At 43.0% G+C, this 19,711-nt stretch overlaps 10 protein-coding genes across 10 annotated transcripts; 4 read left to right on the top strand and 6 right to left on the bottom strand.

The window, feature by feature from the left end:
* Positions 1-194: 194 nt before the first annotated feature.
* Positions 195-1,349, top strand: FA14DRAFT_157493 (uncharacterized protein; the record flags this gene model as incomplete). The annotated part of the gene is made up of 1 exon (XM_025497900.1): positions 195-1,349. One exon carries the CDS (start codon positions 195-197, stop codon positions 1,347-1,349), a length of 1,155 nt encoding a protein of 384 aa, XP_025353098.1.
* Positions 1,350-1,496: 147 nt separating this feature from the next.
* Positions 1,497-2,612, bottom strand: FA14DRAFT_157492 (S-adenosyl-L-methionine-dependent methyltransferase; the record flags this gene model as incomplete). The annotated part of the gene is made up of 4 exons (XM_025497899.1): positions 1,497-1,531; positions 1,590-1,716; positions 1,787-2,009; positions 2,083-2,612. The coding sequence occupies 4 exons, from the start codon at positions 2,610-2,612 to the stop codon at positions 1,497-1,499; spliced, it is 915 nt and encodes a 304-aa protein (XP_025353097.1).
* Positions 2,613-2,990: 378 nt separating this feature from the next.
* FA14DRAFT_181472 (uncharacterized protein) lies at positions 2,991-3,725 on the bottom strand (the record flags this gene model as incomplete). The annotated part of the gene is made up of 1 exon (XM_025501101.1): positions 2,991-3,725. One exon carries the CDS (start codon positions 3,723-3,725, stop codon positions 2,991-2,993), a length of 735 nt encoding a protein of 244 aa, XP_025353096.1.
* Positions 3,726-4,030: 305 nt separating this feature from the next.
* Positions 4,031-6,353, bottom strand: FA14DRAFT_168792 (uncharacterized protein). Its single transcript, XM_025500164.1, has 5 exons — positions 5,882-6,353; positions 5,761-5,816; positions 5,019-5,685; positions 4,895-4,957; positions 4,031-4,825 (listed from the first exon to the last, which is right to left on the bottom strand). Exons 1-5 carry the CDS (start codon positions 5,975-5,977, stop codon positions 4,211-4,213), a joined length of 1,497 nt encoding a protein of 498 aa, XP_025353095.1. The 5' UTR covers positions 5,978-6,353; the 3' UTR covers positions 4,031-4,210.
* Positions 6,354-6,413: 60 nt separating this feature from the next.
* FA14DRAFT_162075 (phenylalanine ammonia-lyase) lies at positions 6,414-9,391 on the bottom strand. Its single transcript, XM_025499418.1, has one exon. The coding sequence runs from the start codon at positions 8,953-8,955 to the stop codon at positions 6,655-6,657; it is 2,301 nt and encodes a 766-aa protein (XP_025353094.1). The 5' UTR covers positions 8,956-9,391; the 3' UTR covers positions 6,414-6,654.
* Positions 9,392-10,022: 631 nt separating this feature from the next.
* FA14DRAFT_162074 (amino acid transporter) lies at positions 10,023-12,024 on the top strand. The gene is made up of 2 exons (XM_025499417.1): positions 10,023-11,855; positions 11,924-12,024. Exons 1-2 carry the CDS (start codon positions 10,308-10,310, stop codon positions 11,969-11,971), a joined length of 1,596 nt encoding a protein of 531 aa, XP_025353093.1. The 5' UTR covers positions 10,023-10,307; the 3' UTR covers positions 11,972-12,024.
* On the bottom strand, positions 11,960-13,532 carry FA14DRAFT_162073 (uncharacterized protein). Its single transcript, XM_025499416.1, has one exon. It carries the CDS (start codon positions 13,407-13,409, stop codon positions 12,048-12,050), a length of 1,362 nt encoding a protein of 453 aa, XP_025353092.1. The 5' UTR covers positions 13,410-13,532; the 3' UTR covers positions 11,960-12,047.
* A 183-nt stretch (positions 13,533-13,715) lies between these two features.
* FA14DRAFT_162072 (uncharacterized protein) lies at positions 13,716-15,603 on the top strand. Its single transcript, XM_025499415.1, has one exon. It carries the CDS (start codon positions 13,944-13,946, stop codon positions 15,363-15,365), a length of 1,422 nt encoding a protein of 473 aa, XP_025353091.1. The 5' UTR covers positions 13,716-13,943; the 3' UTR covers positions 15,366-15,603.
* Positions 15,604-16,452: 849 nt separating this feature from the next.
* On the top strand, positions 16,453-17,545 carry FA14DRAFT_165546 (class I glutamine amidotransferase-like protein; the record flags this gene model as incomplete). The annotated part of the gene is made up of 2 exons (XM_025499964.1): positions 16,453-17,446; positions 17,526-17,545. 2 exons carry the CDS (start codon positions 16,453-16,455, stop codon positions 17,543-17,545), a joined length of 1,014 nt encoding a protein of 337 aa, XP_025353090.1.
* Positions 17,546-17,875: 330 nt separating this feature from the next.
* On the bottom strand, positions 17,876-19,612 carry FA14DRAFT_126309 (MFS general substrate transporter; the record flags this gene model as incomplete). The annotated part of the gene is made up of 3 exons (XM_025496738.1): positions 17,876-18,450; positions 18,502-18,696; positions 18,985-19,612. 3 exons carry the CDS (start codon positions 19,610-19,612, stop codon positions 17,876-17,878), a joined length of 1,398 nt encoding a protein of 465 aa, XP_025353089.1.
* Positions 19,613-19,711: the final 99 nt, after the last annotated feature.

Below are 19,711 nucleotides of genomic sequence, written 5' to 3'. Positions count from 1 at the left end.
CCTTTTGTGTTAAGGAACAGAGAATAGTGAAATTATGCTTCGACAAATGTTTTTGTTATTCTTTTTCTACTGTGCGGCTGAATAGGATTACGGATGCTTTTGTTTGATCATAAAACAATCAGCACTTTCACCATCATCATCATTCAATATACCAATCCATACACATAAGCACGGAACGCTTTCCTTCCTCAAACATGAATACAGCGGTCCTAGCTTCGGACGTCAATATGCTGGGGGACCGAAACCTTTTCGCGAAAAAAAATCATGCTGCTGCTCATACGAGTCCACGTATATCTTCTCCTCTCACACCTCCCGCAACTGGAGAAACGAAGATCAATAATGGAGAAAGCAGTAGTAGCAGTAGCATAGAAGGAGGAATTGCAAAACGTAAACCAAAAGATCTTTCACAATCACCAACTGCAAGAATCTTGAACACGTTCCCGATAAGAGATTCCCCTGGTAATCCATTCTTACAAGGTGGACCAGCAGATGCAGGTCTTTCGGGACCAAGGATGTGGCAAGCAAGACAAAGACTGGCAAAGATTCCAAAACGTGAGAGAGGAAAGATGACGTATGTATTCAGAGGTCAAAGGGTTACCTATGCAGAACCTTTTGCAAGTGATTCGGAAGAAGAAGAGGAAGAACAGATGACTAGCACATACCTTGGTGATGGATATTGGAGGCATGAGAGGAACAACGATCGTTTGCAACCTCGTATCTTATTCCCACAGGCAATGTCTGCCTCTTCTAGCTCAACCGAATCATCGAGGAAACGACCAGCTCAACTTGACTATCTATCAGATCCTTCTTCGCATAACGCTTCCCGCTCAGGCGAATCTTATAGCGGCATCAACCATCCAAAGAGGCGCAAGATCGACGGCATACAAGAACAGAACCGAGATCTACTTGACCATCTCGATCGTGCAGGCTGGAATAGCGATGGAGAGATGGATGTTCAGGAAGAGGATGAAGTGAGCAAATCGATGTTAGGGCGGGAAGAACAACAGCAAGAAGAAACGTCAATGGACCCTTGCTTCACCGACAAGACCATAAGGCCACGTCAATTCGACAGCGATGATGAAAGCGAAGAAGAGGAGCTTGAGGTGGAAGATAATCCATTCTTGGATGCAGCACCGATGCAAAGGTCTAATTCACGCACGTACGAAGAAGAACGAGCTTCAATCTTTGGCTTACAATATGATTCAGAGCAAACACATAACATCTATACGACCAATCACTCCCATGCATCATTCTCATCTAACCCTTATGCCAGCCGACCACGAGGACATGCACATTCGCTCGCACATTCTATGCATGTGCCTGGACATTTACGTGGTCGTCGATATTGATTGTGGATTCGGATTCATATACTCTTTTTTTTTTCTCTCAGCACATTTCTTCCGCACATTCAGCAATTTACAAATCATACATTCATCAAAGGTCTATTTTACTTTCATACTACTTTACGAACATGCAATAATGACAATCACGTTCTTTTAAGGCTTCTTGGCTCTAATGCGCAAGCGGACGTCTGAAGGAGGGGGAGAAGTTTAGCTTCGATTCTATGACATGTTTTTGACTTCACTCACACATCAGCGTCCACTCATCTTCCTGTTCGTCGTACATGTCCACTTTGAGCATGTCTTCAAGTTCTTGCAGTGCGTCAATACGATCTTGTTCAGTAGGCAATGCATTGAGGAAGTGACCCGAGAATGTCTAAAGGGTAGAGCAGGACACTGTATCAGCTCTGCAGCATAACATTATGCCATGTATTCTTCACACTCACCTTTAGCCAACCTTTAATACCTGAACCCTTTGGTAAAGGAGTTGGTCGTGGAAAGAGATAAGCGGTATCTGGGCTTTGAAAACCTGCATTTTGCAAAATGATAGAATATTGCTTTGGCGTAGGAAAGTACCATGGATGAACGCTCTTTGCATCTACGCCTTTTTTGGCCAAGATGCTGTGCAAGCCAGAAACGACACCGATCGCATTCATATGACCACCAAATCTTGAATAGGGATGGGTGAGTAAGGGTCAGTAGTGATTCGTAAATGCACTGTGGAGAGAAACATCGTACTCACTCGACGGCCATTGTACCCCCGGGTTTCAAAGCATCGAACATGCCATGCACGACAGCAGCAGGATCACGACTCATCCAGTGTAAAGCCGCATTACTAAACACTTTATCAAATGTTCCTTGTTTGCCTGTTTTGACTAACCAAGGTTGCAATTCATGACCATCACAAAAGAAGTACTCAAGTGTTTCCGAAGAGTTTCCTTTTGATGCTGCTTTGATCATATCTTCACTTTTATCCACTCCAATCACTTTTCCAGTCTTGCCATTTGGACCGGGTTGTGAAACAATAGAATGAATCTTTGCGGTTATTTCACCTGAACCGCATCCTACGTCCAAGATCACTTCCCCGGGTTGTGGATCGAGTAAAGTGAGAACTGCTTTTGTATTCTCATCGCTGAATACCTTTACCAGTAAAGAATGATTATCTGTCAGGATTCGGGCTCTCTCGATTACCAAATCAACATAACTCACAAAAGAAGTATTGGTACGATACACTTCAGCGTTATCGCTCTGATGAAAGGTAGACGCAGACATACTGCTCCTCAAAATGAATAGATGATTCTTTGAGCTATTAAGGCGAAAGCTTTACAGCCCTCTTATATAGCATAGCTCAAGAGATGAACGAACGAGTCATGATCAAGAGTTAGGTTGATGTAAGTTGAGAATGCCTGACTGAACGGACCCGTCAATCGGGCTTTTCGGCGCGTGTTTCGGAGTTAGATCAACAACACCCCACCACACGACAAGAACAATTCTGCGAAGAAAGCCGATTGATCATGATCTTCATATTTGAGAAAACAAGTTATACAAGGATTTGATTGAGAAGTGAATAGATTATGATATATATAATGTGCGTATGACTGGAGCGTCTATCATAAAAACAATCTATGATTATGTCATCTAGCCAATTCTTTACTTTTGCATGGATCCTTCTGCTTGTTCTTTGGATGAATCAGGTTTCTGTTCCGCTTTTGGCTTTTTTGAGGATGATGGTCTGGATAATGCTCTATTTGCTGCAGCTTCTTGACTTGAAGGTGAATCTTTTACGAAATCACGCCAGCTATGATCGGCAGCATGATCTCTTTTATATAGAAGTTTATCACCTGCACTTGGAATTTGTGTGATTCCGGCCATGGCCACCAAACTTGCCAAAGTGATACCTTGAGCCCAAACACGGGTTTGCACGAGCTTTTGACTGAATGGCATTGGTTGATTGTGAATGTAAGCAAAAATACCTGCCATTGAAGCGATCCAAGATCCAGCAACAACACCGAATTTGTTATCCTTTGTCCATGTAAGTGCTTTATCTCTTGTTGATAACTCTGCCCATTCCTTTTCTTCTTCCGTTCTAAATTGACGAATCTTTTGTGCACCTTCATCAGTGAAATGTTCTTGATCAAATGCGATTCCTGCTTTGTCTGCTGCAATTACACCTGCTGAAACTGTTGCAAAAGTAACAAACATTGCTTTTAGGGGTAATGTTAATCGTTGAAATGGTTGCCATGTTCTATGTAAAAAATAAGCTGCCGGTCCTGCCACTGCTATTCCACCTCCTGCTCCTTTCATTCCTGCTTTTAATGCTGCATTATATTGAGCTTGTCTCTTTTCTGGATTTCCCACTTCTTTATGTGTACCGAATGAAGACATGATGGTGCTATTTGGTGAATATATGCTAGATGGAAGAGGAGGAGAAGAAGAAGAAGGAGTTGTATTCTTGAATTCCCTCCCAAACCGATTTCTTCCACCCTGCTTACATACACCCTTCCCTTCCTTCTTATCAAAAAGTGGAGTTTTTCCAGCGCCGCGTCTCTCTCTCATCTTTTGCCTCCCCTCGGTTTGGCCGATAAACCGAATTCCGCCAAACACACAAACAATGGCAATCAGACAATGAAACTGTGGCACAACGGCCTAGAACGGAATCAATTCGGCTACATTTGTTCCATCACACACAAACAATCGACTTAAAACTTTCATTCATTAATTGACATGACAAAGGATTTGGATGAGCGTACGGCTGGTATATCTCCGTCATAATAAAAAGGGGAAAAGGCAAAGGGTAAATAAAGATAATTGATGAGATGAAAAAAAAGAAGAGAAGTAATCTTATCCAAAAAAGGTATCTTTTTCCCCCTTTACAATTCAATGTGACCGGCAGCTTTGCTTGCTTCAGCAGCAGCAGCACTAGCAGCTGAACTTGCACTAATACTGGCAACCTTTGCATTCTGTTCAACTTTTCCACTTGCATCATGAACTGAATCAAAGATATGTTGAACGCCTTCTTTCAATTGATCCAATAATCCTTTCTTTGGTGCAAATCTTGCACGGGTTTCACGTAATAAACTATCACGAGATTTTGGTAAACGATCAGTTGTGATTCCATTTTGAACCAAGAAAGTACGTAAACGTTGATCACTCCATGAATAATATTCACGGGCTCCATCAACTAAATTGTTTCCGTGCTTTTGTACCAAATCGATATATTCATCACGTTTTGCCTCGAAATCAGATTTAATGTATCCGTTTGCGATCAAATAATTACGCAAATCAGAATCTGTCCATGTGGAAAAGATTTGATCGCTTGTCCATTTGTAGTTAGATGCAACCAAGGCGGCATACTTGTCTCTTGCTGCTTGAAAGTCGGATTTGATGTATCCGTTATCGATCAAATATTTACGCAAATCACTTTCTTTCCATGAGTTGAAAACGGAGTCAGAGCCGGAGTAATAGTAGTCCTTGGCCAAGTTCAACTGGTGGATGGGGAAAAAAACTTTGTCAGCTTCTCAATAATTATGCCAGTCACTCTATTCTCAACTCACGTATTCGTCACGGGTCTTTTGACCGGGGGTACGGATGATTCCGTGATCGACGAGCCAGTCGTGCTGTGAGGAGGATAAAATTAGTACATCTGGTCGAATTAGTACTGCTGCTTTGCCTACTCACCAAGTAGCTGTCAGAGTAAATCTCATAAGGTGCTTTTGTTGTGGCAGTGTATGCATCACGAACGGCTGCCAATAAATCATCTCGCTTGGCTTCATAGTCAGATTTAACGTAACCGTTCTCGATCAACCAACTTCTCAATTGAGAATCATTCCAAGTTGAAAATATGTAATCGGAAGCATCATTTGCGGCACGGTAACTTGCACCTGTTGCTTGAGCAGCAAAAGAAGATGCACTCTTGCTTACACCTGATGCGGCAGATTGAGCTTCAGATGAAAGACTTGAAGCATCTTTTGGTGCATTTTTGCTTGCTGAACTTGCAGCAGATTCAGCCGCGCTTGAAGCGCTACTTGCAGATTGAGAAGCCTGTTTAGATAAAGAAGAGCCAAAGGAAGAAGCAGAAGAAGAAGCCCAATAATATAAATCGGTCAACGAATAAGCTTGATCAATAGCCGCATCTTTATAATCACGAACCGCCGATTCAAACGATGCGGCCGCTGAATAGACCGTATCGGCTGCTTGAGAAGCAGACTTTTGTGCTGATCCAGTTGCATCGCTTACGCTTTTGCTTACTGCATCGTAATCTTGACGGGCCAAAGAGACCAATTGTTCACGAGTTGAAGTTGGTGCAATTACACCGCGGTCCAACAAGTAAGAACGAAGGTCAGATCTGTGAAGGAGGGGGAGGGAAGAAGAATGTTAAGAAAATCCCGGTTGTTGTCTTGATTGAAGCTGGAATACCTACTCAGTCCAAGCGTCAAAACCTGCTTTGAAAACACGTTGTCCTCCAATAGCAGAGTCCTGTGAAGAAGTAAAGATGGGGTCAGCATATCAAGAATCTTTCAGTGTTCCCGCTCAGCACTCACTTGAATCCAATCAGCTTGAGCAGGTTGAGCGGCCAAAGCCAAGCAAAGAGCCACCAAGCTGGCGGTGATGAATTGTTTGTTACGAATGATTTGCATAATTGTCAAATCAAATCAAAAGCAAAAGAGTGATGAAGTCGTAAAATAAGAAGAGAGACTCTTTCGTTTTTCGATGGTGGAGGAATAGGTAAAGAAGGTTTTGATTCCCTTTTTGTTGATTACTTCATTCGGCCAGCATGTAAGTGGTTGAATGGATTCCTTCTATCCAACTTCCCGATTTAATAATATAGAAGTGTTGCCGAATAGACACTATTTCAGTATTCAATCAATCAATCAAATGTTTTGCCTGCGTGGGGTTGAAGGTGTTGATCTTCAAAGGGTAACAAAAAGCATGCACGTTCTTTTGTTTTGCTTGAGAAGGGGCAATTCGAGCACTTTATCAGTCTTTTCCCTTTGTTAGATGTGGAGGAAAATTAGGCCAATTGTCCAGATTTGATTTGATGCTTAATCACGTCACTGGCTTTTATGCCTTTTTGTCTGCCTGTACACAAACATCTAGCGTGTCATTTTTGCCAATACAACAGGTGCGTGCATTCACTTTCATTCATTTTCACCATCATGCATCCTATTCAGGGTCATATTCCACGTATTCACATTGTGGCATTAGCATGACGTAATATGAATATGAATATTCTATTCTATTGCCACGTGCAAGACATTCATTCGTTCTCATAACCATGATTCATTAATTGTATACAAGATTGGATGCTGTGTGTCTACAAATGTGCAATTGGTGTTTGGATGCGATTCAATAAAGACTCAATGACAGGTGTACGTGATGCTTGAACATCCTTTGCGGTATCGATCAAGACAGAGTATAAATCACCGTTTCGTAAACTATGATAAATCACACTAACGTATGATCCAATCGTATCCGTCAATTTACCTTCTTCACCTGCGAATTCCAACATGTTCTCCTTTCCATGCATTGGAACACCAAGGGTACGACGAATGAATTCGTACAATTTGGATGTCTTGCCCAATAATGGCGATGCATGACATCCTTTTGGATCATCCAAAAATTGTTGTGTCATATTACGATAAAGCGTCCATGTCTCATTGGCAGAATAATCACGCCAAGCCATGATCGTTCTCAATGGATCAGCACCACCTCCGCTCGGCAAAGAGCTAAAGTAATGTACCAAAACACCTCCTGCAAACATGTATGCATCGGTCAAACGAGAATGCAAATCACGAGCACTCGTTTCGTCCATTCGTTTGTTCAAACGGACAAATACTTGACGTGCCAATTGTTTTTGATTGACGGCATCGATCCAAGTTGAGAAATATTTATTGATACTCTTTTCGATCTCACTTTCAAGTTTGATAGCAAGTTTAAGTTGAAGAGCACGCAAATCCAAAGCTTGACAAAGAAGGTATAAAGACCATGCCATCAAATGACTCAAAGTCTCCACAGCCTCAATCGTATAACGTGTTGAAACCAATGCCATACTGTTCACAGCTTGATTACCCATCTCGGCTGATTGAACATGACTGGTGACCGGGTTGGCCAAATAGCCTAATTCAGCAGTAGCAGCAGCCAAAGCAATATCAATTCCCTTTGCCATAAAGTTCAACGAAGGATCAGTAGCGGCCAAATTGGCAGGCAAGCCACGACTCATAGCAGGATTGATAAGTTCAGTCATTTGTTGGAATGTCAATTTACCAAAATGAGCCAAAGCCAAACGAGTACGTTCCATTGTGTTGCTGATTGCCATTGCTTGGAAATTACCACCGTGATGGATTGTTGAATTGACGCCGTCTTCGTGAACTTCGATGAGTGGATTATCAGTTGTGCTGTTCATTTCACGTTCGATCGTCTTCCAGCTATGTTGTAATTCTTCAATTTGTGGGCCGATCCATTGTGCAGCTGTACGTAAAGGATAACGATCTTGACGTAAACTTCCTTCATCTTCAGACATGTGGACATGCGTCTCTTCACGCCAATGGCTTGCCAATTTACTGCCTTCCAACATGGATTGAATAGTAGCAGCGCATTCCACTTGACCAGCATGTGGACGACAGACTTGATGAATGAAAGCGGCAAACGAACCATCTGTACCACGAGCAGCTTCAACTGCCATAGCAGTTGTGAATTGAGTCAATAAGCATAACATAGATGCATCATGAATCGTCAAGGCAGCAGTTGCAGTACTGAAAGCTGTACCGTTTAAAATACCAAGAGCCTCTTTTGGCTCAAAGACAGTCTTTGGAATGGATTTTGATTTTAATGCTTGATCGGCTGCCATTGGAACACGTCTGCCATCTTTTGTGTCAACCCAAGTTTGAATGCCAGATTGACCGGCAAGAGTACCTGCGACATAACTCAGAGGACTCAAATCACCACTGGCAGAAATTGTACCACGCAAAGGTACCATAGGAGTGATATTTTCTTTGAGCAGCTTTTGCATACGTTCCAATACCACGAATCGGACACCAGAATGACCTCTCATCAAGCTGTTCAAACGGACGACCATTGCACCGCGCACCCATGCTTCAGGTTGAGAGAGCATATGGGTGGAAAGGGGTAGGCTGCTATCGGGTCTAGAAGGTGTTGTAGTTTGAAAGTTGGCAGGGAGAGGTAAAAGACCGATTTGTTGATGTTGCAACAAGGCCAATTGTAAAGCACGCATGTTACCTGTTCTTGAATCTGCTGAACCACCAAAGCCTGTATTGATACCGTATAAACTTTCACCGCTTTCTAAACGTTTTGCCAATGTTTCTACTGCTGCTTCGATTCGTTTACGTACTTCTGGACTATCATCCAAAGCAGGTGTGACGCGATAACGTGCTGCTGCTACCAATGCTGCCACACTTAATGTTTGACCGTTGATCATTACACCGTATGCTTCACGTTCTTGTTTGATAACTTTTGCTTGTGCTGCTTGTGCTTCTTTGGATGATCCCATCTCGTTTGCTACGTTTCCAACATTTGCTTGCATGATTGGATTTGAACGTCTACGATGGGACGTCATTGCATCCCAAGATGATACAGTAGTATCGATGAGAGTATTCATACTGGACGTGATTGCTACAAGAGGTGGTGGGGGTAAGAGTGGGAAATGCAATGCATATATTCGAGGAAAGGGAAGAGAAGAGGGGCTTTTATATGATTATTATTTTGATCATCTCTCATTTCATTCAGCTGGAAGGCGTGCCGATCCGCGGTTTGATCGGAGAATGATCCATCTAAAGGACCATGTGTTGTTGTGATATGTCTTTGGATTACTCCTTTTCCCCGCATTCCATGCTTATCTTACGCCTTAACTCGTGCAACACATACTCAATCGCTTGACCATCTTTTGGGGGCTTTTTGGAACGCGCCTTTTCTTTGAACACGGAAACGGACGCGTCGGATTCAAATCCGTTTGGAGACTGAACGAGGAGGACCTAAAATGGAATGCCATTCAAATCATGTTACGTTTTGTAGTCTCCAGGCACTGCTTTCTGAATAATAATAATAAATTTGTGAGGTAGAGAAAAGTGGGTAAAATATACATGTGATATCTGACTATTTATAATTGACAAATGGGCTAATTATGGGCACCAAGACTGTGGTTCGTCAGCCTTTGTGGCGGAACAGGCGTTAAGGCGTGATACGGCGTGATACGGCAAGTGACGCCTGTACACGTGCCAGGCGTACCGTATACGTCATATCCCAACAAATCAATTATATAAGCTCGACTTGTTCTTCCTTTATCCGAATCAATGAGCTGCTTGCGGTCATAAAATACACATGTCTTGTAAAGTGATTCACTGCTTTATGAGCATTCAAAGAAAGAGGACATAACATCGGAGGCAGCATTTATCATCACTCGCTGGTAATTATCCACATTGTTGAGGGAAAGATTGATTCTGAGAATGTGAGAATGTCGGATAGCTGGATTATATAACTTTTGTTCGAGTAAGCGGTTGAAGTGGTAACCCTGGGTAAAGCCCTGATGATACCCCACACTGAATAGGCTTTTAATAGCGTGTAAAGCGTACGCTAGTGATAAGTAGGGCGCGTTGGAGTTGTGCTGTGTTGTGTTTGATAAGGAGGTCAAAGAGATAAGCAAGTTTTCCCTTGGCACACTTCATTTCATGCATGACGTACGCAGATAAGCTTCATAAGATTGCTACTCCGCTCTTCAATGGCTAAACAAAATGACACTAAACACGGCCAAAGGTCACTTGAGATTAATTGACCGGTGGGAAGCATTTATTCTTCCGATCCGAGGGAAAAGCTATTGCGAATGACGGTTCCTTACTTTCCGTACCTCATCATCCCTTCCGATTTCCGCCTCGATTAGGAAGATTGATTTAAAGGCTGTATTTTAAACAACTCTTTCTCATACCATCATCTAGCCTTCTTTTTTGAATAATCACAATGGAAAAGTCATCTTCAACGCCTTCTCAAGAGGTGGGAGGAGAGAAGCCACTCACACAAGTAGTTTCTTTCCATAATCAAGGCGATACAGAGAACGGTCGTATTTCTGGTGAAGATGCATTAGGATATAAACAAGAACTCAAGCGAAACTTATCAATGTTTACAGCTTTGGGATTAGGAGCAAGTATTATTGCCGCTCCTTTTGGATTATGTACAAGTGCTTCATTTGCTTTAGTGAACGGTGGAACGATCACATACATCTTTGGCTGGTTAATGTTATCGATCATCAGTGTTTGTATCGCTTCAAGTTTGGGTGAAATCGCTTCTGTTTATCCAACTTCCGGTGGTGTGTATGTATGGACAGCTCATTTGGCTCCCCGTAGATTTGCAGCCGTTGCTTCGTTTATTGTTGGTTGGGTTTCTTTGGTGGCCAATATCTTACTCTGTCTTTCGATCGCTTTTGGTGAAGCACAATTAATCATGGCTGCTATCAGCGTTTTCAGGAATAACGAATGGGCACCTTCTCCATGGCATGTTGTGCTTATGCATTTTGCAATCATGATCGTTGCCTGTCTCGTCAATGCATGGGGAGTTCGAGGAAACCTTTTGGAGCCGATCAATACGTTTTCCATCTACTGGACAGGAGCAACGGCAGTCATCATTTGCGTGGTCGTTTTGGCAATGTCAGACGACAAAAGAACGGCACATGAAGTGTTTGCTCAATGGCAAAATGCAAGTGGCTGGACAGATGGCTGGAGTTACTTTGTCGGTTTGTTGACGCCTGCTTATGTGCTGACAGGGTATGGTACTTTATGCTATCTTGCCGATGAAGTACGCAATCCACAACGTGCCGTTCCTCGTGCAATGGTAGGATGCGTTTTCGCTGCTTCATTGACCGGTTTCATCTTTATCATTCCACTCTCTTTCGTCTTTCCAAAAGATCTTTCACAAATTTTAGGCGCTGCAGCTGGTCAACCTTTACCGGTGGCTTTTTCCATTGCGACCCAAAGTGCAGGAGGTGCTTTTGGACTTTTGTTCCTCATTCTCGTAATTGGGTTGATGGCCTCCATCGGAAGTTTGACGGTAGCATCAAGATGTATTTGGGCATTCTCTCGTGATAATGGTGTTCCATTTGCACGTATTTGGGAAAAAGTGGACAAATATCATCAAATGCCACTCAATTCCTTGATTGTGACAACTGTCATCACTTCATTATTAGGATGCATTTATCTAGGTAACAGTGGCGCTTTCAATGCATTCACAGGAGCAGCAACGATTTTGTTAGGCATCTCTTACGTTACTTGTGTGGCCATGTCAATGTTTGATCGTAGAAGACAAATGGTTGGAGCGCCTTGGAGTTTAGGGAAAGCGGGCTTTGCGATCAACTCCGTTGCTCTGGCTTGGGTGTTGTTTAGCATCATCCTTTTCTGCTTCCCTACGACAAAAGAAGTTGATGCTTCTAGTATGAATTATGCTAGTGTCGTCGTAGTATTCTTTACACTCGTTGCAACGATTTGGTATTTCGTTGCCGCTAGGAGGCTATATAAGGTGAGTAGAAGGGTCTTATTTGATCGATATGAGTTCTTTCTAACCAACTTAATCATTATACACAACAGGGACCAGACTTGGACGCCGCTAAACCAGTACATGATGCAGCATCATAGATTTTCAGATATACTTTTAATAATGTAGAATGTACAAAACACTAATGCAGGATAACTTAAAGTTGTGTGAGCTGTCTTACTTGATCTCTACCAATTTGACATCAAAGACCAAGGTAGAATTGCCTGGAATGTCTGGTGGAGCACCACGAGCGCCATAAGCTTGCTTTGGTGGAATGATCAATCTACGTTCACCGCCAACTTGCATTCCACGTAAACCTTGATCCCATCCACCGATCACTTCACCTTTTCCCAATTTAAAGGTGAACGGTTTTCCTTTTGTGTTTGCGTCAAATTGTTTTCCATTTTGCAATCTACCAACGTAACGCATGCCCAAACGGTTACCTGCTTTGGCTTGAGGACCTGAACCAATCTTGACATCTTCAATGATTACGCCAGATGGTAATGTGGTTTTCTTGGCTGCTGGTTTGCCGTCTTTTTTGACGGTTTCCTTGGCTGCAACTTTGGCAGGCTTGCCGGCTTCTTTTGTCACAACGGCGGCTTTTTCTTGTGCGATAGAAGCAGTGCTTGTTTCAGCTGCGCTATCATCTGCACGTAAACGTTTATTAAGCTTTTTGCGTTGATTCTTTGTCAATTTGGAAATGTCTAATCCCATCTCTTTTGCGATAACAGCCAATTCAGCATCTGTAACGGGAGCAGTAGCATCTTCGTCCATGCTAACTTCTGCTTGTTCGGCTGTACGTTTCTTTCCGTTGGTTTTTGAGACGGCTTTTGCGGGAACATCTTCATCGACAACTTCAAGACGATCTTCTTCCATATCATCTTCGTCGTCAGAGTCTAATTCGAGCTCGATATCGCCTCCTTCTTCCAATTCTTCATCATCGTCCGATTCGCCTTCTAGCATTTCAAGTTCATCGCTATCGATCTCTTCATCATCCTCACTGTCGATAAGTTCGTCTGAATCAGGGTCGTCGTCGAATCTACCAGGAGACAAGTAGTTGCCCAGGATCTCAACTGCGTTATCACCGCTGATGGAGAAGCGAACGTCATCATCGACACTAAAATGCAAATCGACTGTGACTTGTTCTTGTTTTCCAGGGTAAAGACTGCAAAGGATGAAAGTTTCTTCTTCTTCCTCTTCTTCCTCGTCCTCGTCATCTTCTTCATCGTCTGCTTCTAATCCTTCGAGGGCTGCTTTGGCTCCATTAACCTTCTCGTTAACGTCTTCATCATCTTCCTCTTCATCGTCATCCTCTTCTTCATCACCTTCAGAGAATTCATCAAATTCATCTTCATCTTCGCTATCTTCATCAAAAGCTGGAACGGGTCTATGATGAACACGAACGATTGTTCTACCTGATCCTTTAACAACTTCTCCGAATGAGATATTTGTGATCCGAACATCTTCCATTGAATCCAATTGAGTTTCCTCTCCAGGCAAAACTTTTAAGCCGAAAAGGCCGATTGGTTGTTGTGCCATTTTGGATGTTGTCTGTTTATCAAGATGATGGGAAAGAGTAAGAAGAAAGTATCAAACCTTTCATGCAATAATTCTGGTTCATCGATTGTCTCTTTTTCCGTTCGCTTCTCGAGAAGAAAGTTGGTGGAGCTTTGAAAATTAAACATTTATTGCAATCTACGGCACTTCACCTGTCAAATTAAGGAAGTATTCTAGTAATGCACCTTTTTAAAAATCTGAAAATTTTAGTCGCACGTGCAAGAGAGCGTAAAAGCACTGCTCAAAAGGGAACGCGTTAGGCCCGTGCCAATAATCGGCAGTTAAAGCGTGGAGAAGAAGGGGAACACACACACACACAAGCACAAGCAGGCAGGCCGATTGGTGTTCACTCACTCATGACAGTTTATTAAACTTTTTGGAAATGGGATGAGGGGAAAATGGATGCGTGTTGAATATGCAGATCACTCATTCACCACCACCTAGGGAACCATTCAAATACACCAACAGCATACTATACAGGTCTCAAGGTACACCATAACAACTCGCAATCACGTCATGTCAAAAGTGATGTCTGGACATATGGATCAAATGGCTGGACCTTCATCATTACGTGGCGGATCAAGCAAACATGTCGGATCACATGGAGCAAGCGGTAGTGTGAATGGAGCATCAGTTTCAGGAAACTTACCGCCATGGACACAAGAACAACCAACTCCGGAAGAACTGACACTGTACACCACATTATCAGCATATGCAGATGCATTGGATGCTTTACCACTCGACCTAACCCGATCCTTTTCCGATTTACGAGAATTAGATGCAGTATTGGGCCCACATCTCAATTCACTCACACATCGTCTAGATCAACTCACTACAATCATCGAGGACAGCTCATTCACACCAGGCGAACGTCTATTAGCTCTCAAGGAAGTTGCAGAAGAAGCGCGTGCATACAAGATGGGAGGAGAGGATAAGATTCGAGTCGCTTTAAACACAGCAGAGACGATCATCTCACATACGACATACATTGACTCTCTATTGGCAAATTTAACTTCCGTTCCATCTCTAGCCTCGATTCTTTCACCTGCTAAGAATTCTCATTTGGCCGGTCATCTATCCGATGGAACTGCATTGGCACCCGGATCAGGCCCAGGAGGCAACAATCCGGCCAACATGGATACTTCTGTGGACAACACTTCACCAACAAAGAAAAAGAGAACAGGACCAGCAGCCGGACAAGCCCAAGGTGCCACATCATCGCTAAGTACAGCAGCAGAGAAACGTGCCAATGAGGCGGCAACACAAGCAACAGCCAATGCAGCGGCAAAGAAACGCAAACAAGCAGCACAAGCAGCAGCGGCAAAAGCAAGGGCAGCAAAAGAAGCAGCAGACGATACAGATGGAGAAATTTCCGCGCCATCAGCAAAGAGACCGGCTGTGAAACGATCCAATAAAGCGAATGGAGCCCATGATCGAGATGATGAAAAGGATAGCGAGAATGCTTATACTACTACCGGATCACGATCTAGAGGAGCAAGAGCAGCAAGAACGCAAATACGAGGAAGCGGATCGGATAACGAAGAAGATGGCTCGGATACCGGATCAACAGCTCCCAGATCTGCACGTGTTGCCCGAGCACCAAGACCGGTGCATGCTGCTGATAATGAGCCTGTTAATGCAGCTCTTTCGGTTGGAGATGATGCGGATGAAAGACGTTATTGCTTCTGTAATAATGTTAGTTATGGAGATATGATTGGATGTGACGGAGATGATTGTGAACGTGAATGGTTTCATTTGGGTTGTGTTGGATTACTTAAACCGCCACAAGGAACTTGGTATTGTGATGATTGTGCACAAAAACGATCTTCGAATGCAAGAAATAAAAAGCAAAAGACTACTAAATTGGCCAAGACCAGTGGTGCACATGGCGGAGGAGTTGTCGAATCCAAGACACGCACAGCAAGTGGGAAGCGGTAAAGGTTGTATTATTGATTCATACCTATTAGCATCGCAAGCAAGAATGGTTTAATTTAATAATTGATGACATTATCAGCCATATTGTAGATTTGAGCCAGGAGATGAGAATTACTCGTGATAAGATGCAGGTCCAAAGGCAAAAGCAGAGCAATGTATGTAGATCATTGGATTAGAAATCTCCATAAGAGATCTCCTATTCATAGATCGGAGTTTTATTATGGAAAGAGAACATTCTGCACACTTTAAATTGATTGCCAAGAGTAATGTATGCAGAAGAGCATAAATAGCTCTGATATTTTACATCTACTTGATCAACGGGCTTTTATGTGGCGCTTTGGATAAACAAAAATGGAATCTTTCTTTTGATTCTATTGCATTGCAACAACAATACCGCCCCTCAACCCCATTTTGAGCCAAGCAACACACACACACAGCGTCCCTGCAGGCACAGCAAAGATTAAAAGGGAGGGGGGCCCTAAGCATGCGCAAGGGACGGACGCGGTCTACCTCCAATTCCCGTCTTAATGTTTTTGTTTAGCTTCATTCCCCAAATCAACGCTAATCCTGCAGCTTAAGCAAAAAGCAAAGTAAAGGTAATCAACTTGAATGCGGCGAATAAAGTTTGTCATTCTCTCTCTTTGTGTTTTTGCCTTACTTTAAGAATTGATGCTTACAGTATTCCGTTTATGTGTTATTCTTCATCTTTGATTTTTAGGGAGAGAAGAGCGGGGACAATGGAATGAAAAGGAAAGGGAAAAAAGGGATCTACTCGTACGCATTCTAGAATGTAAACTCTGTCGTCCGCCGCTGGAGGGTATTGCGTATGCACCTAATGTTACTCTGATTGAATCGGGGTAGATTTCTTTTGTGTGTACCTGAAAGACTTTCCCGTTTGTTGTGATCAGATCTTGATCACAAACATCATCATCACTACTTCAACAAAAAGTCTCCCTACCTAGCACTAACAGCAAAACACATTCGCTTATTTATTCACATTACGACCGGATCGTTTCATTTTCATTTTCGACAAACAGGTCAGAGACAGACATCATATAGCATCACACCCTTTTCCACTTGATCGATAAACATGCGGAGGGTCGGCTTACCAAAATCATTACGGCTAATAAGTCTTTTGACAATACTCGCAATCACACTCATTATCACGGCAGATATCATCTCAGCAGAACAAAGGGTGCTAATCTATACCAAAACGGCTGGCTTTAGACATGCATCAATTCCAAACGGAATAAAAGCTTTTGAAAAGTTAGGCAAACAACATGGCATACATATGTTTAACACCGAAAACGAAAAACACTTCGAAGATGAAGATTGGGTAAACGGTTGGGATGCAATGGTTTTCTTAAGCGTAAGCGGAACGATGTTGAACGATAAAGGAGCGGTGAATATGATGAAATACATCGAAAATGGTGGTGGATATATGGGCGTTCATGAAGCATGCGATGCAATGTATAAATCACCTTGGTACGGTAGATTGGTTGGAGCATACTTTGATTATCATCCATACATTCAACATTTCACTCTCGATGTTGAAACTCACGATCATCCTTCAACTTCTTTCTTGAACAAGACATGGGAGGTGTACGATGAAGTTTATACCTTCAATTCCAACCCACGCGATCTAGGAAAGAAAGTCGTTTTGACAGCAGACTCCAAGTCTTTCAAAGATCCAACCGGACCAGGCCTTTCCATCCTACGTAAAACAGAAGGTGTCCATCCTATCGCATGGTACGCAGAAGGTGGTTTGTTGGACGAACCCAAACATAACCCAGGAGGTGGCGTGATGGATACCAGCAAAACCCCAAAGAACCAACGTGGTTCAGGCGGTCCCGGAAGATCGTTCTACACTGGTCTTGGCCATACCCATGCTTGCTGGGAAGAAAAGAACATGGTCGATCATGTTTGGGGAGGCTTGAAATGGGTTTTGGATTCTCCTACCATCAGAAGCAATAATGCCACCTTACCTGCTTCAGCACCTGGCACCAAATTTGTCGTCCACACACCAAGTTCATCCGCCAGTACTTCCAACGCCAGTCAAACTGCTGCTTCCACCAGCATGAAAAGTGTGCCGCAACCTGGTCTTTCCATTTCCGCCGCCTCAAAGACGGTAATGCCTTCCACGTTTGCATTACTGTTCACAAGTCTGCTGTTCATGGCAATAAGGACACTTTAATCGGATCAGCATCTGCACATGGACCTTTCCTTCCCTTTGTACAATAACCCATACCATCACTGAGCCGCCAATCATCTTCGCGCCAGTAGTTCCCTTTCTTTTCGTTTATTTACCACATCTTTCGTGAGGGAAACGATTGCCCTTGTCTCTTTGGACCCCGGAGGTCTTCATTCATTGTACAAATAGCCATCTTGAAAAGTTTGATCCGGATTGTCTCTAATGTATAAAGCAATGCACACACACACAAAGTCTGTTTTGATGAGATGAATAAGAATACATTGAGCATAACTCGCTAGCATCTAATAAGAAAAGACAACAATCACTCCCCTTGACCATCTTCATTTCGTGCTGTACTCGGTTTACGCCATCCAGCTTTCCTTCCAATAATTATTGCACTCAAGATTGTAGCAAGTACGGCCCCAATTGCTGTGAATCGGAAAACGCTTCGGAAGCATTCTTCTCCATCAGGACAGAAATGTGAATGACCATCTTTCGGAACGTGAGAATCATAAATTTTGCCAAACAAAAGGTTGAACGTATTTCCAGCGATCACAGGACTTAGCGAAATGATACCCCAATTTTGACTGAAATGACGTAATCCGAACCATTCAAACGTCAAAACGGGACACAATCCAAACAAAGTTCCATACATCAATCCCGTCACGATACTCATTCCAAACAACTTTTTCAAATCGCTGATAATGTTAGGCCAAGCTGCTGCTCCTTGTGATAGCAAAGCAAGCGTACAAACGACCAACAACAAGAAAACACGATATCTTGCATCACCCGTTCTGTTCACCACCAAATCAGACATCAATCCCATCAAAATGCGTCCCAAAGCATTGCCGATTGAAATGGCTGATACTTGATGAGCTTGTAATTGTTGTACATCACCTTCCCGCATTGCCGAAAGATCCATTGCAAGCACAACATCAAGCAATGAACCTTTTTGTCTTTTATTGTACTCGTATAATGTCCTTGTCATCGTACCGATATTGTTAATGACCAACAATCCTGTTCCTGAAATGATTGTCATGATGAAAAATAGAATGAGGAAATCGGGATCTTTGAGTAATTTTCTTCCCGTCTTGTCAATGGAGGCAGCGGTTGGCTCATCCTTTCGCGATCCAGAAGCCTCCCCTGCACTGCCCGAGCCATTTGCCTCTCTTCCTCCTTGCAATAAACCTTGTTGTTCTTGAGCTCTTACACTTCTTCTTGTGACACTGTCCACTCTATCGCCATATGCGTAAGGAGAATCTCCGCTTGCTTCTTCATCAGAGTTTGTATCTTGGGCAAATGCATATGCTCTTCCTCCGATATCACTAGATGTCCTTCTGCGCGAGTATGTAGAAGAAGGGCGAGCATAAAGACCATCTTCACTTCTTTCTGCATCTGTGATGACTTGACTTGGTACTCGTCTTCTTGTACCTGCTTGACCGGCATCAGAGGGAAGTAATGAATTGTCGAGATCTGGCGGTAAGATTCTGATGAAAGTCAAACCGATCAAAAACGAAAAGCTTGATCCGAATGCTAAGAGTAATAAATAATCACCTGTTTTGCCCGGGAAAAGGGTATGTGATAAAGTCGAATAAAAGAAAGCCGAAAGTCCAAAGCCGGACAAGACCAAAGCTGTACACAAGCCTCTCCTTTCTTCTTTCCAACTCTTTGCTTGTGCATTCATCGCAGCAGTGAAAGCGCCGCTATTTCCAAGACCCGAAAAGAGTGAAAACATACAAAGAGTCGGAAGTGAAGTGGAAGACCATATTGTTCCCCCGTACGAAACCGAAAGACCACCATATCCTACCGCAACGAGAATTGCACCCAACGCTAACGCAACCTTTGGACCTTTTTTATCCACAAGTCTTCCCCAAAAAGGACCTGAAAGATAAACGCCCATATTACCCATCACACCAACGATGTTGATTTGGGTAGATGTTAAATGTAATCTTTCTTGCAATTGAGGTGAATAAGATGAGAAGCCATAATTGGATCCTGCACTCAGAGCGACCAAGAAAGAACTGAATAAAGAAATATACCGTAATGTGGATACGGACATAGATTGTGTCATGTTTGACAGCGGTCCTGTCGTCTGTCTGCTCGCATTGTTGTGATCGGTTGAAACATTTCGCGTCATCTTTGTTGTTTTGTTATGAAG

Source organism: Meira miltonrushii (genome assembly GCF_003144205.1).
Source record: "Meira miltonrushii strain MCA 3882 unplaced genomic scaffold FA14scaffold_4, whole genome shotgun sequence".
Taxonomy (NCBI): domain Eukaryota; kingdom Fungi; phylum Basidiomycota; class Exobasidiomycetes; order Exobasidiales; family Brachybasidiaceae; genus Meira; species Meira miltonrushii.
This window is presented reverse-complemented; position numbering and strand designations above follow the sequence as displayed.

Excerpts from the sequence above, each read along its gene's own strand:
- FA14DRAFT_162073 (XM_025499416.1), bottom strand. The coding sequence starts at position 13,409 with ATGGCACAACAACCAATCGGCCTTTTCGGCTTAAAAGTTTTGCCTGGA.
- FA14DRAFT_162075 (XM_025499418.1), bottom strand. The coding sequence starts at position 8,955 with ATGAATACTCTCATCGATACTACTGTATCATCTTGGGATGCAATGACG.
- FA14DRAFT_162074 (XM_025499417.1), top strand. The coding sequence starts at position 10,308 with ATGGAAAAGTCATCTTCAACGCCTTCTCAAGAGGTGGGAGGAGAGAAG. Across the intron at positions 11,856-11,923 it reads CCGCTAGGAGGCTATATAAG|GGACCAGACTTGGACGCCGC; the intron begins GTGAGTAGAAGG and ends TATACACAACAG.
- FA14DRAFT_162072 (XM_025499415.1), top strand. The coding sequence starts at position 13,944 with ATGTCAAAAGTGATGTCTGGACATATGGATCAAATGGCTGGACCTTCA.
- FA14DRAFT_168792 (XM_025500164.1), bottom strand. The coding sequence starts at position 5,977 with ATGCAAATCATTCGTAACAAACAATTCATCACCGCCAGCTTGGTGGCT. Across the intron at positions 5,817-5,881 it reads CTCAAGCTGATTGGATTCAA|GACTCTGCTATTGGAGGACA; the intron begins GTGAGTGCTGAG and ends ACTTCTTCACAG. Across the intron at positions 5,686-5,760 it reads GGTTTTGACGCTTGGACTGA|ATCTGACCTTCGTTCTTACT; the intron begins GTAGGTATTCCA and ends CCTCCTTCACAG.